The 13264-nt window shown below is 34.2% G+C and overlaps 1 protein-coding gene across 1 annotated transcript in view; it reads left to right on the plus strand.

The window, feature by feature from the left end:
* Positions 1-13264, plus strand: part of LOC129217846 (fat-like cadherin-related tumor suppressor homolog) — an 82762-nt gene that overhangs the window by 14364 nt on the left and 55134 nt on the right. The window contains exons 5-7 of the mRNA XM_054852182.1: positions 3424-4092; positions 7117-7940; positions 10635-10800. Coding sequence (XP_054708157.1) covers positions 3424-4092; positions 7117-7940; positions 10635-10800 — 1659 coding nt within the window. The remainder of the gene's footprint in view (positions 1-3423; positions 4093-7116; positions 7941-10634; positions 10801-13264) is intronic.

Here is a 13264-nt window from a genome sequence, read left to right on the forward strand (position 1 = left end):
ACCAGAGAAATTTGTATACCAATTTTTGGATTGTTTTACTTCGAAAACGCCATGTCACATACTGTTTGTTTGTTTAAATTATACACACCAGAAAGTATGTAAATTGGCATTTTCAAGGCACAAAAAACGACCTTTTTTTTGGGGGGGGGGTAACCTTCGTGGGATTACATAACCCCATAAACCCCCCGGTGATGACTGGCCCAGCCCCCTCAATAATTTTTCCAAGTCGGCGCCCCTGTGTTGATGCTTCTGACTATGCCATTGGCGGAGCTTTACATCAAATTGTGGAGTCGGAATTGCAGCCTTTGGGTTTTTTTCTAGAAAGCTGTCTTCCTCTAAACTTTCCTATAGTGCATACGATCGTGAGCTGCTTGCATTATACTCCTGTATTCATCACTTTCGCCATATGCTGGAAGCAAGGCAGTTTACAGCGTACACGGATCATAAGCCGTTCACGTTCGCTTTCCGCCAGAGGCATGATAAGTGTTCGCCGAGGCAGATACGCCAACTGGATTTTATTTCACAGTTCACAACATCTATTGTACATATTCCAGGTTCCAAAAACATTGCTGCAGACATCATGTCTCGCATAGCTGCCATAAATGTTCCAGCAACTATTGACTTTGTGGCAATTGCAGCACAGCAAGCTGTAGACAAGGAATTGAAATCATTTTTGTCTTTGGATAAGGATACATCTTTGCAACTGAGGCAAATTACCCTTCCGGAAGCCAATGTTGAATTAACATGTGATGTGTCAACAGGCCGTGCTCGAACCTTCGTGCCTATCAGTTGTCGCCAAGATGTTTTTACTTCATTACATAGTTTGGTCCACCCTGGTGTGCGCAAAACACAACACATGATCAAATCAAGATTTGTTTGGCCAAAAATGTCATCAGATATCGCCAAATGGGTAAAATACTGCATTCCATGCCAAAAGGCTAAGATACATAGGCACACAAAAGCACCACTAGCAAATTTTCAAGAGCCCTCCAGTAGATTCGATCATGTCCATTTGGACTTAATTGGCCCATTGCCTCCCTCCAATGGGTATTCCTACTGCCTAACAGTGATAGACCGTTTTTCTCGTTGGCCTGAGGCTCAACCCATCAAAGATATCTCAGCGGAGTCTGTTGCAGAAGCGTTTGTGACATGTTGGATTTCCCGGTATGGAGTACCTTCGGTGGTGTCCACTGATCAAGGACGACAGTTTGAGTCTGCACTTTTTCGCTCTCCTGCGAAGCACCTGGGAATTCATAAGTCTAGAACGACCAGCTACCACCCTCAATCAAACGGTCTAATAGAGGAGTTGCATCATCCCCTCAAAGCTGCTATCAAGTGTTACGACACTGAGCGGAGGACTGAAGTTATCCCTGTGATTCTCCTTGGCTTTCGTACTGCCTTGAAGGAGGACCTAGCCTGCACACCTGCCGAATTGGTTTTTGGGTCTACACTTCGTCTGCCCGGTGAATTTTTGGATCTTTCTCGGCAACCACTTGAACCAAGCGATTTTGTCAATAAGTTAAGAACACGCATGCAAGCTCTCCGTCTGGTTGCCCCAAAGAGACATGGCGAAAGAAAGACTTTCGTGCATCGAGATTTGAAGAACTGTACCCATGTTTTTCTTCGTCGCGATATGGTGCGCCGTCCACTTTAAGCCGCTTATGATGGTCCTTTCTTTGTCGAGCAGAGATCACATAAAGTTTTTCACCTGTGTATTAATGGAAAGTCAACACCTGTGTCAGTGGATCGTGTTAAACCTGCTTACATGATAACCCATGAAGAGCCAGAGGCACCGTCATCCGCACCACAGCCTGTACAGCCACTCCCTGTTGCGGAGCCTGAGCGGATGACACGTTCATGTCATGTGGTGCGTTTACCAGCTAGATTTCATTGACACTGGAGGGGGAGTATGCAGCGCCTCTTGTAGAAGTTGGTTTGCAGCGCCAGCAGAGTACAACTCAACTCGACTCGCAGTGTTGATGTTTTTAAAAAGCCTACACGCGGCAGTCGGCAGCTAGTCATTTTTCTCTTACTTGTCATGCTGTAGTTTTACTTTTGAATGTCTTTTACTTGTTTTTAGTTCTTTACAATGTTCGTACTTGTTTAGTGTTTTAAGCTATTAAATTGGTTCTTGTTAAACGAATGCTATGTGCTCCTTTTTCCGACTCTGCAAGAATTTTCATATTTACCATTCAATTCAGTATGAATTTTGGTTACTTCCCTCCCCTGAAACTTCTTTTTTGTTATTTTGTAGCTTTATGTATAAATTTTCATTAGATTTTCACAAATCACAATTTTATTTGATATTGTATTGTAAGTGTATTTAGTTTTCTTGAAGCCTTTTTAAATGTTCTCTCGCACATTGTTATTATGCAGTGTGAGCACAAATGATTGACCCTATTTTTAAAAATCTTATTTTCAAAACTACTGCATACATTATTACTTACATACATAAATGTGATGCATGATTTAGTGATGCATACATCCAAGCTTGTTTCAATTACAAATGTTTAATGCCTGAGCCTTTTGTTATGCGACAAACATCTGATCTGCAAATCATTGCACTCCAAGTACCCTGTAGTTTCTCTTTCATATTTAAATCAAAGACACTGTTTATTAATTCCCGATACCAAACCAACTAAAAAAACAACAGGAATGCATTTTTGCAGCATTACAAATCATTGACAGTGTGATACTCCAAAATGTATGGAACAAACTGGATTACTGGTTAGATCAGGGGTTCCCCAAGTGGGTGTCGCAGGGAAAGGCCTGGGGTGCCACTAAGTGTCTATGGTTTCAATATTTATTTATATACAACTACAAAATAGAGATAGATTTTGTTGTGGTAAAAAAGTTCAAATTCTTCAAATTGTGCTGCGAATTGTTAAAGTTTGGAACCCCCTGGGTTAGATTAACAAAAGTCTTCAATATTCAGCATTTGTAATTGAACATTTTGCAAAATGTGTTCACACATTTGTGCAATTGAACTTTATTGGGGGAAAAAAACCCTTCTTATATTTGATTTTTAATTCATGTGTCACTTATTGTAATATGTCAGTAATTTCAAAAATATGATTTTTTGAAATTGGGTCCATTTATGCTAACCTGTGTTTACTAAATGTGTGCATTAGCAACTTGATATTTGTTAGGAACAGAGACGCAGGTTTTTTTTTTTTGTAGCTATTTTATTCTTTTATTTATTTATTTAAATTTTCACTTCTATTTTTATTCTTCATGAATTGTATGCTATGTCATAAATGTGTTTGAAAGATTGAAATTGCTTTTTCTTAATTTTAATTAATAAAAAAACTGCAATTCGAAACATTTATACGGATGAAAAAAATATTCATGTGTATTTTATGATATTTTGTGATTGTTTTTGCAACTTGCAAATTAAGTAATCATTAATTTTTGCTTTTTTAGGCAACATTGGCAATGCATTTTTTATCAATCCACAACTTGGTACGATTTTGATTGCCAAACAACTCAACAGACAAGTTATGCCTGAGTACTTTTTGTTTGTTAGAGCGTCAGATAAAGGTGTTCCTTCCCTAAATGCCACTGTTAGTGTTCATATTATTATCACGGTTGCAAACAATGCTCCTCCGAAGTTTGAACATAAGGACTATGTTGTTGAAATATACGAAAATGAGAAGCCGGGAAAAACTCTCACTAGTATCATTGCCACCAGTCGTTCATCTGTATATTACGAAATAATTGGTGGGAATACTGAAGAACGATTTATTATCAACCCCACATCAGGAATTTTGAGGACAAATTCTGTACTAGATTTTGAAGCAGCTAATTTTTACAATTTAAGTATAAGGGCGACTAATATGGTTGGTGCTAATAGTACAACTTCTGTGCTTGTGCATATATTAGATAGAAACGATAATGCTCCTGTGTTTCATCAAAAAGTATACGAAGGACAGGTCATTGAGTCTGATAAAGCAAGGAGCATGGTTTTAGTTGATGGGCTCAAGCCACTCGTCATATCAGCGTATGACAATGATTCTGGAATTAATTCTGTGCTTCATTACAAAATTGTGGAGAAATCTGCATCTGCCTTTTTCACAATTGATCCAAATACAGGTACGTATCTAAAGTGCAGAGTTTTTTTTATAAGTGTAATATTTTTTTCATACTTAGATTCTCCCTTGAAAACTGCTGTTCATTTCCCCATAGTTGAATAGAAATAAGGAGTGATTTTTTGTATAATTCATATAATATTTTGATGTAATTCAACCAAAGCAATCATTAATATTTATAAAATTTTATCTTATGATGACAGTAAAACTCATTAGCTCATTATCAAATTCAATTTATCCATCTAATATTAAAGGGTGATTAAAATTAAGTATGTTCCACCTTTTTGGTATTAATAAATATTAGTCTGATTAAAAAGTGAGGAAAATTTAAGACTGGTACTGTGCAAGGAATGGAGCACGTTTTGATTGTTATTGAATTTATCCCAAAGTACAGGGTGTCCAGCAAAGGACTCCCTGGTTTCAAAATTAGATATCTCGAAAACAAAGGACGATATTGGAATAAAGTAAACGGTATGTTTATTGGGAAACCCATGAAAATCATATACAGGAACTCGGAAATTAGTTTAAAAAACTGCCAACAGGTGGCGCTGCACAGTGTAATTGCAATAGAAGTCTCCATAAATAGTGCTGTGAAGAGGTTTGTTGCTTCAGCAGTAGTTTAGTCTCTTAGATATGCTTACATATACACTAGAAATTATCGTCCTACCTCTTCGCAGCACAATTCATGGAGACTTTTATTGCAATTACAGCGTGCAGCGCACCTGTTGGCACTTTTTAAAACTAATTTACTAGTTCCTGTATATGATTTTTATGGGTTTCACAATAAACATACCGTTTATTTTATTCCAATATCGTCCTTTGTTTTCGAGATATTTAATTTTGAAACCAAGGAGTCCTTTAAGATAAATAAATACCTTTGTGCTGAACAGTAAAGTAAGACAAAACAACGTAAGAAGAAGCACAAATTTGTGCTTCTTCTTACGTTGTTTTGTCTTACTTTACAGGGAGTCCTTTGCTGGGTGCTCTGTATGACCATTGTTCATAGCATAATGCTAGAAATTTTAATTTGTTTTTCATATATTTTTTTTTCAGTAATATTATCTACTACTGAGTAAGGTATATGTCATTTATTTTAATACTTCAGGTTAAACTGTCATAATCATTAGTCACTTTGCCTAAGCTAGCTACTTTCGTTTTCTATCCAAATACAAAAATGATGATCAGCAACTGGGTCTGTCCTCAGCTATGATTATCAAATGTTTTGATAATGTCTGCATATATGTGCAAACTTGTGAATAAATGTTATTGGTTTCTAAGATGCTTAACCCTCCCTTAATGCTTTAAATTTCTTTCAAAATGTTGTGCAAGTACCCCCAATTGGTTATGAACTACTACATTAAATACAGTCAATGCCTTTTAGTACAACCCTGTATTACTGCAACCCTTCCATTATAGCGACCAATGCTGGAAGTCCCGTTCTCTATTCTATAGATGCAATGTTATTTTAGTGTCCATTGCAGCATCCAAACTGAACTGCTCATTCCAATATAACTTCCAAAATTAAGTTGTTGTTTTTTGCGATCCTGAGGAATAACTATTCAAAAACTAATATTTAAACATTTTACGTTTTTAAATTTAAAATATTTCAATTGAAATTAATTACAGGTTGGTATAGGATGAAGGAAGAAAACCGCACACAAAGAGTAGAAATTAGGAATTATATTTTTTGGGAAAAGTCAAAAAAGTGGAAAGCGTCTATAATAAAATGTAATAAGAGAAGATATACTTGGAAAAAATCTCAAATAAAAAATTGTAAAACTATGATATCTATATAATTTTTTTAAATAATTAATTTTCAATGTATTTTGTCATTAAACGTATTATTTTTAAGTTTTGGTGTAATTTATGGATAATATTTCAACATCAAATTTAAAATGAGAAAGAAATTAACAAAATAATTTTTTTAATGTAACTATTTTAATATTTTGTTAGTTTCTTGATTATCTTTTGAGACGAAGCGTTACTTTGAAAAACTATTCCTGCATCAGAAAAAAAAGATTAAATAACATGCAATATGTTATAAGGACCTCTCGTTATAGCGAATGATTTCATTTGGAGGAGCATCGACTGTACCGTTGCCTAAGCTGATGAAGATATAAGACTGATTGATCAGTAATTTAATTCAGAGTAGTACTGTTCAGTTACTTTCTTCTCCCTTCTCTGCATACTCTTCCTCTATAGTAATCTAATTCATTTAAAAAATTTAATTTGTATTTTATATTTAATTTATTATTATATTTTTACTATCCACTTAGTAAAGTATATAGCATTTGTTTTAATACTTCAAATTAAAATGTCATAACCATTAGTCATTTTGCCTAAGCTTGCTACTTTTGTTTTCTGCCCAAATTCAAAAGTGGTGCACGTGTCTGAACTGGCTCTGTCCTCACCAAGGATGATCCTATTCAGTTCCCTTTATTAAATTTTTGCTGCTAGATTCCCAAGTATTTAAACTTACTATTTGCAGACTATTTTTAATTATTGATGTGCCTTAAATGGACAAAGTACACTCATAAGAAATGCATAAATACCTTTTCAACAAAGAAATCAAACCACATTATTGCAAGAGATGCAGACATGTATTTCAACGTATCAAGATACGTCTTTTTCAATGCAGAAAAATGTGAGATTTTGGATGTCAAGTCATCCATCAAAACCACTAGTCAGGACAGTTTTACATCCAAAAGTTCACACTTTTCTGCATTGATAAAGTGGTTACTCAAAACTCCAAAACCTATGTCTACAACTTCTTGCAACTTTTGTGCTTTGATTATGTTGTTGTTTTATGGCTCTAGTACAGTCATTGCATTTATAACTTAAGTTTTTAAATACAATTGATTGTTTCAGACAAGTGATTGCTTTAAACAAAATGAAAAACCTTTAAATGTTAATCTGATATGTCCATCCCTTTTCAGTTTCGTTTGTTTATTTAAACCATACTTATCTCCAACTGTTGTGTTTGTTCTATCACATAGCTAAAATTTACAAATTTATTTTCTCTCTGCAGGTGCTATTAAGACTGCAGCAACTTTTGATCATGAAAGAAAGTCTTCATTTTCATTTAGTGTTCAAGTATGGGATATGGGTAAACCTCATCTTAATGCTGAAATGCCTGCCAAAGTTCATATATCTGTGATAGACGTTAATGACTGCCCACCCCAATTCGGGGAGCCCTACTACACTGCCATCCTCTTATTGCCAACCTATAAAGGAGTTCATGTGATAAATATCATTGCAACAGATGCAGACTCATTCAGTAATGTACACTACACCATAGTCTCTGGTAACATAGAAAGGAAGTTCATAATCAATGACACCACAGGAGATATCACTGTGAGAAACCCTGATGGCCTTTCCAGGAAGTACAGTCTTGTCATTGCGGCTTCAGATGGGGAATTTGAAACAAGCACAAAAGTTGTCATTAAAGTACAGGAGAGCCAACAGAGTGGCTTGCAATTTAGTGAAGATAAATATGTTGCTAAAATACAGGAGAACTCAACGGAAGTCAGTACGGTTGCTATTGTGACGCCACTTGGTACTGCTCTAGATGAGCATTTAACATTCCATATTTTGAATCCTACTCTTATGTTTAAAATTGGGGAAACAACTGGAGTTATTCGCACCACTGGGCGCCTGTTTGATCGTGAAGCTCAGAGCTTTTACACACTAGTTATTGAAGTGAGGAATGATGCAAGAGAAATTTCTAAATATGCTCATGTTTTAGTTGAAGTGTCAATAGTCGATATTAATGACAATGCTCCTTTTTTCATTGGTCTTCCTTATTATGCAGTTGTTCCTATAGATTCTGCTGTACATTACTCAGTTTTTCAGGTAGGTGGTCATGGTTACTTTATGTTTTTTAAATAGTATATTTTAATTTTATTGTTTGCTATTATTATTTGTTCTCCGCTGTATTAGTTGAAGGCAATATGACTCCTTGAATATTATTTGAGAATAAGATTCCTGTTGTAAGTTTGTACCTCCTGCGGTGTTATAGTCACGATCCTTCATTATAAGTTATGCAACTAAAACCCATGCTTGAAATTTAGGATAGCTTTAAAATGACTAATAACCTCAAGATTGATGCATGAGTAAGATATTTAAAATACTTTTTTTAATTAGAAGGCAGAAATAATTTAGTGTTTTTATCAATGAAAATATTAATAATACAGTTATACATACACAAAAAAAAGCTTATAAATATTAAATATTAAGAGGTCTCTTATTTTTCTAAAATTGTTTAGCTATGTTTTCATTTGAGAGTTCCATTTCTATGTGTATTGATGACATCAGAGTTAGACCATTTGGACACTCTTAACCCTAGAACACTAGCGTGTTTAAATAGGCTGTTATTACTAGAAATACGTAAAATTTACGTGTTCTTACAAAATGTAGTTTATTTACTGATGTTTGTAAAAAAAAAAAAGCTAACAATTATACAAGCAGCTCAAAAAGTATTAAAAAATGCATGAAATGTTATAGTATTAAAAAATATTATGCAAAATAACAAATTGCATTATGGATATATTATAAACCAACACTAATTATACATTGTATATGCTTAAAGATGCTAAAAGAATAAGAAAAAAGAATAGGTGTATAAAAGATAAAGGAAAAATAATAAAACGTCTAATTATGCAGATAAATTGTCTAAATGCAACTCGGAAAAAATTTCTTTTGGTGCTGCCCACAAATTTCCTTGCCACACATGCAGTAATTATAGTTGTCATCCTCTTTTTTTATAGTTGCAAAAGCTGCAGTCAGATTCTTCGTCCTTGCTGATTCTGTGCAATTTCTGTATTCTGTATATCTTGTTCTAAACCTTGATAGATTTTGGGTGCTCAAACGTTGATGTTGCTAATTTCCACATAGCTGCTACTGAAGCTTTAGCATAAACTGCAATCTTGACAATGGAGATTGCTGATTCATACTGATACAAAAACGAAATGAAAATGCTGCGAATAATGTTGTTATAAAATTTTTAATAACTATAAAATGGACGTTATCGCTAGCGATACGTTAAATATACGTGTAAAATACTGCACATGTATTACTAGAGACACGTAAAATTTACGTTTGACCTCTAGAACAACAAGCGTGTGGACTAAACAGTAGACGATGAAGCTAATCCACGTGGCAGACAGCTAACTAAGTCATCACTCGAAGCACTTCTACTCGGACGAGTTCATTGATGAAAAGAAAAGGTAGAAAGCAGCCAATATAGAAGGCTTGTACGTAAATTTTACGTACACTAGTGTTCTAGGGTTAATAGTGCTGCTTCTTAAATAGGTTTTCACTGGATTAAATGACCTTTCAGCTGTTGCTATAATTACTGGGAGCAATGGTATCTTCATAAAATGCTGAAAACAGCTGCCGAGAGCTTTACCGACCGCAGAGTAAAATAGTGATATTCGGCCTCCATCCACCTATACTCCCGAACCCCCCACCACCCTTAATCATGTTCAAATAGTCTTGCTTATGTTTTTTTTTTCTTGTGCATAGTCATAGCGGCATAGGCAAAATTTGTTGTGGAAGTTGCTTCCCAGTTTTTTCCAAAAATAGGTGGCAATTTAATTTTAGCTATGTACTAAAGAAGGAAAGCCTTTTCAGTGTTAAAAGTAAAAATGGAAACCAAATAAAATAAATTTAAAAAAAAATTATTTTCTTTGTACAAAAGGTTTTTTCTATAAAATTTTAAAAGAATACACAATCTTAAAATTTTGTTGAAGAATATCTGAGAATCTATTATATTTTGTTTTTCAGATTACCTAAGAACGGGCCGCCAAAATGTGATGTTGCAAACTTTTTTTAACAATTAAAAAAACTATTTAAAAAAAAACAAGTATTGAGTACTTCATAGAAACTTATGGCAAGCCTCAGTTAAAAAACAAATGGCATGATGGCTAAGAAGTCACCAACAAATTGGTAGTTCAATTGTTTAATCAAATATCATCATGAAAATTGCATTAAATTCAGAGAAAAATGTCAGGGGCCGCCGAAGTATGCTACAAGAAAAGTTTTAAAAATACAGAGTAAAATATTGTTATGAAAAGTCATATCCATATTTTTAAAAAGTTTTAAAATGGAGATAAATCAAAACTTTATCAAAAGATTGAGGAATCATGTTATTTAACATGAAGTCTCAACACCATCTCCTCCCCTAATGTTAGCCAAGATGGCCTGCAATCGAGCTTTTTAAGACTTCAATTCAAATTTTTTCAGGAAAGTCATAAACCCCAATCCTAACCCAATGTCAAGAAAAATTGTCTAATACACTTTCAATCTTAGCTTAAACTTCCAAAACCTCCAAAACAACATGATTAAACAAAGTCTAAATTTCGTTCCCTTCCCTAAATGTCATGAAAAGGCCTACGAATGATAGATAAGATTACCCTGGAATTGGTTTCATTGTATTGCTTTTTATTGTTTACTGTGTAAAATAATATTAGATGTAAAAATCCATTTAAAATTTATTTTGTGACATTCTCAATGATCTTTTTTTTTTCTTTTTCATTACTTTTGTAGGTGAAAGCAATGGATTATGATTCAGGTCTTAATGGAGAAATTGTTTTTGAAATTATTGAAGGTGAAAAAAGAACATTTCGAATTGATCATAAAACTGGTGAAATTTTTTTAAAGGAAATTTTAACTGCTACCAGATACGATCTTCTCATTGAAGCTAGAGATAATGGTAATATTTTTTGATATCAAATGTGTTGTCGTTAAAAATAACGTCTTCTTCATTTTAAGGAGTCCATCTTTTAAATACTCTTTGCCATAGGCGGATTTAGGACTGAGTTCCGGGGGGGGGGGGGCATTAATATGTGTTTTCATGCTGTCCTTTTTGTATTGACCTTAAGAGAGGGGGCTGGTATTAAGAGAGTGACGCAGGGCTCCCTTTTAAGTGGGAAATAGAATATCTCCAATTTTAGGGGTCCCGGGGGTTTCTACCCCGGAGGAAAATTTGTAAAATGGATATAAAATTCTGCATTTTGAAGCCTTATAAAGGTTAATGGTATAGACATAGAAATTGATAACTAGATTATACAGTTGTACAGTATTGTTCTAACTTTGTAAGAAACAGCCATTTTAAGTTTGAAAGAAAAAATAAATGATAGATTTCTCATTACAACAACTTTTTTTAATTATAAGTAATGCAGAAAACGAAAAGGAATAGAGGTAGTGTATCTTTTTTTTTTTTCGGGCTGAACAGATTAACAATATGCAGTAGAAGTAAGATAAAAGCAATCAATACAAAAGAATTTCCAAAATACTTCATTCGGAATTGAATATATATAGTCCGGTCAATTTAGACAATGGAAATAACAAAAATTCCGGGAAAGCTAAATTTTTGTAGAGACCTTGGGTTTAGCATTACAAATAAAGTGCTAAAAGTCCCCGTCGATCCCATGTGCGCTAAAAAATTTATTTGGGGTCAAAGGTCAAAATTTTAGGTTTTTTAGATTTTTTTCAAAAACGGTTAGTTTGATCGAAAAGTACCTCAGACCAAAGTTGTAGATCTCAAAATTCTCTATAAAAATGATCCTCATGATTTTTTCTCCAAGACCACACTGTTAAAACCAGAGGTTCCAGACGAGTGAAAATATTCCCTCTAAGGTGAAAGCATAGTGCCTGAAGGTGCAACGCAAGCCAGAAAATAGAGCAGAGGAGCCAAAACAGCATGCAATCGCAGAAAGACTCATTGCGCATGCGCTTTTTGCCTGAGACATACATTCAACCACCTCAATATGGTGGACAAATGATGATTGCGTTTGTGTGTCTTTCACATTGAATGAAGTACACTATTGGATTAAAACACAACTTTTCTAGGATTAACTATCCGAAATTACAAGTAAGTACAGCTTTTGATCACTTCGTAGCTTTTAGGGCTTTCAAACATAGTTAAGTGTTTAAAAGTGCATTTATTGCTTTTCAGTAACCGTTAGTCTTCTAGTTCTCGTTTACCGTTACTATCGTGAAATTTCCATCATTCAAAACGCTACTAAAAATATCTGTCATTATTTACTTGAATACTCGATAAGCAGCTTTTATTAGTCACCAAAAGAACCTTAATAAAAATGTTTCTTGTGCTTCGAAGATCATAACAGAAAGCTAGCGAAAAAAAAATCTCTCTCAGTCTAGCTCTTTTTCTCTTTTTTTTTTTTGTTTTTTCATTCAAGTGTTAGAATCATTTCCTGTTAGCGGTCCTCGATAGCGTTAGAACTTTCTTTTGGTTTTTTATTTAACTGTTGAAAAACTTTATGTGCATTTTATTTTGTTACTCTTGATTAACGTTTATGAAACGATTTTGTTTTTCCGTAATTGTAATGTCCCTGAATATTTTTGGCTCATCATGTAAATAATCCATAAGTACAGCTATGCTTCATTTTCGGAATACGTCAAGTTTTAGTAAATGTATAATTTCTCACATGTTTTAAATAATTACTCGTTTTTAAATTATAACGTATTTGTGACAGATCTTTGATACCAAGTGAAGGGGTAGATATTTATTGTTTTATTAATTCTTAACATTACTTTTTGTAAAAAAAAAAGATCAGAACCCTGAATTTTTTCACATGTTTTTTAACGACACCAGAGTTATTATTCATATTATTTATTTTATGATTTTTTAAGAAAACGATAAAGATTTCACCGGTCCGCAAAGTTTTTCATTTGCTTTTACCGCGCCCGTGGGTCAAAAGAGGTTGAGAAACACTGAATTAGAGCACGATCAGATGAATTAACGCTATGAGCACTTCTTAACTGTGTTGAAAACTCTGAAATATGATCAAATGCTGTAATTACATGTTTTAATCATTTCCAATACCGAGTTCAATGTGAAAAATGTCCAAAACGTAGAATATCATAAATCAAAACAAAACTAAAAAAAAAAAAAATACACAACTGTATTCAAAAACGCACACAATGCGGGGGAGGGGGGAGGAGGATCTATAGTAAGGGTGCCATTTCTCTCTCCGAAGGTTCCTTTTTTTCACTCCGGCTGTCTAGTTTTTAAAAGGTGCCTGTTTTTCACCCTATTTAGAGGTGCGATTTCGGCTCTGTATTGGGTGCCGCTGGTGAACAAGAGTTTCTCCCCTGAAAGGTGCCGAATGCATCCTGTAGTTTTAACAGTGCAAACCATTTCCCAAATATTG

The sequence above is a fragment of the Uloborus diversus genome, chromosome 1 (assembly GCF_026930045.1).
Source record: "Uloborus diversus isolate 005 chromosome 1, Udiv.v.3.1, whole genome shotgun sequence".
Taxonomy (NCBI): Eukaryota; Metazoa; Arthropoda; class Arachnida; order Araneae; family Uloboridae; genus Uloborus; species Uloborus diversus.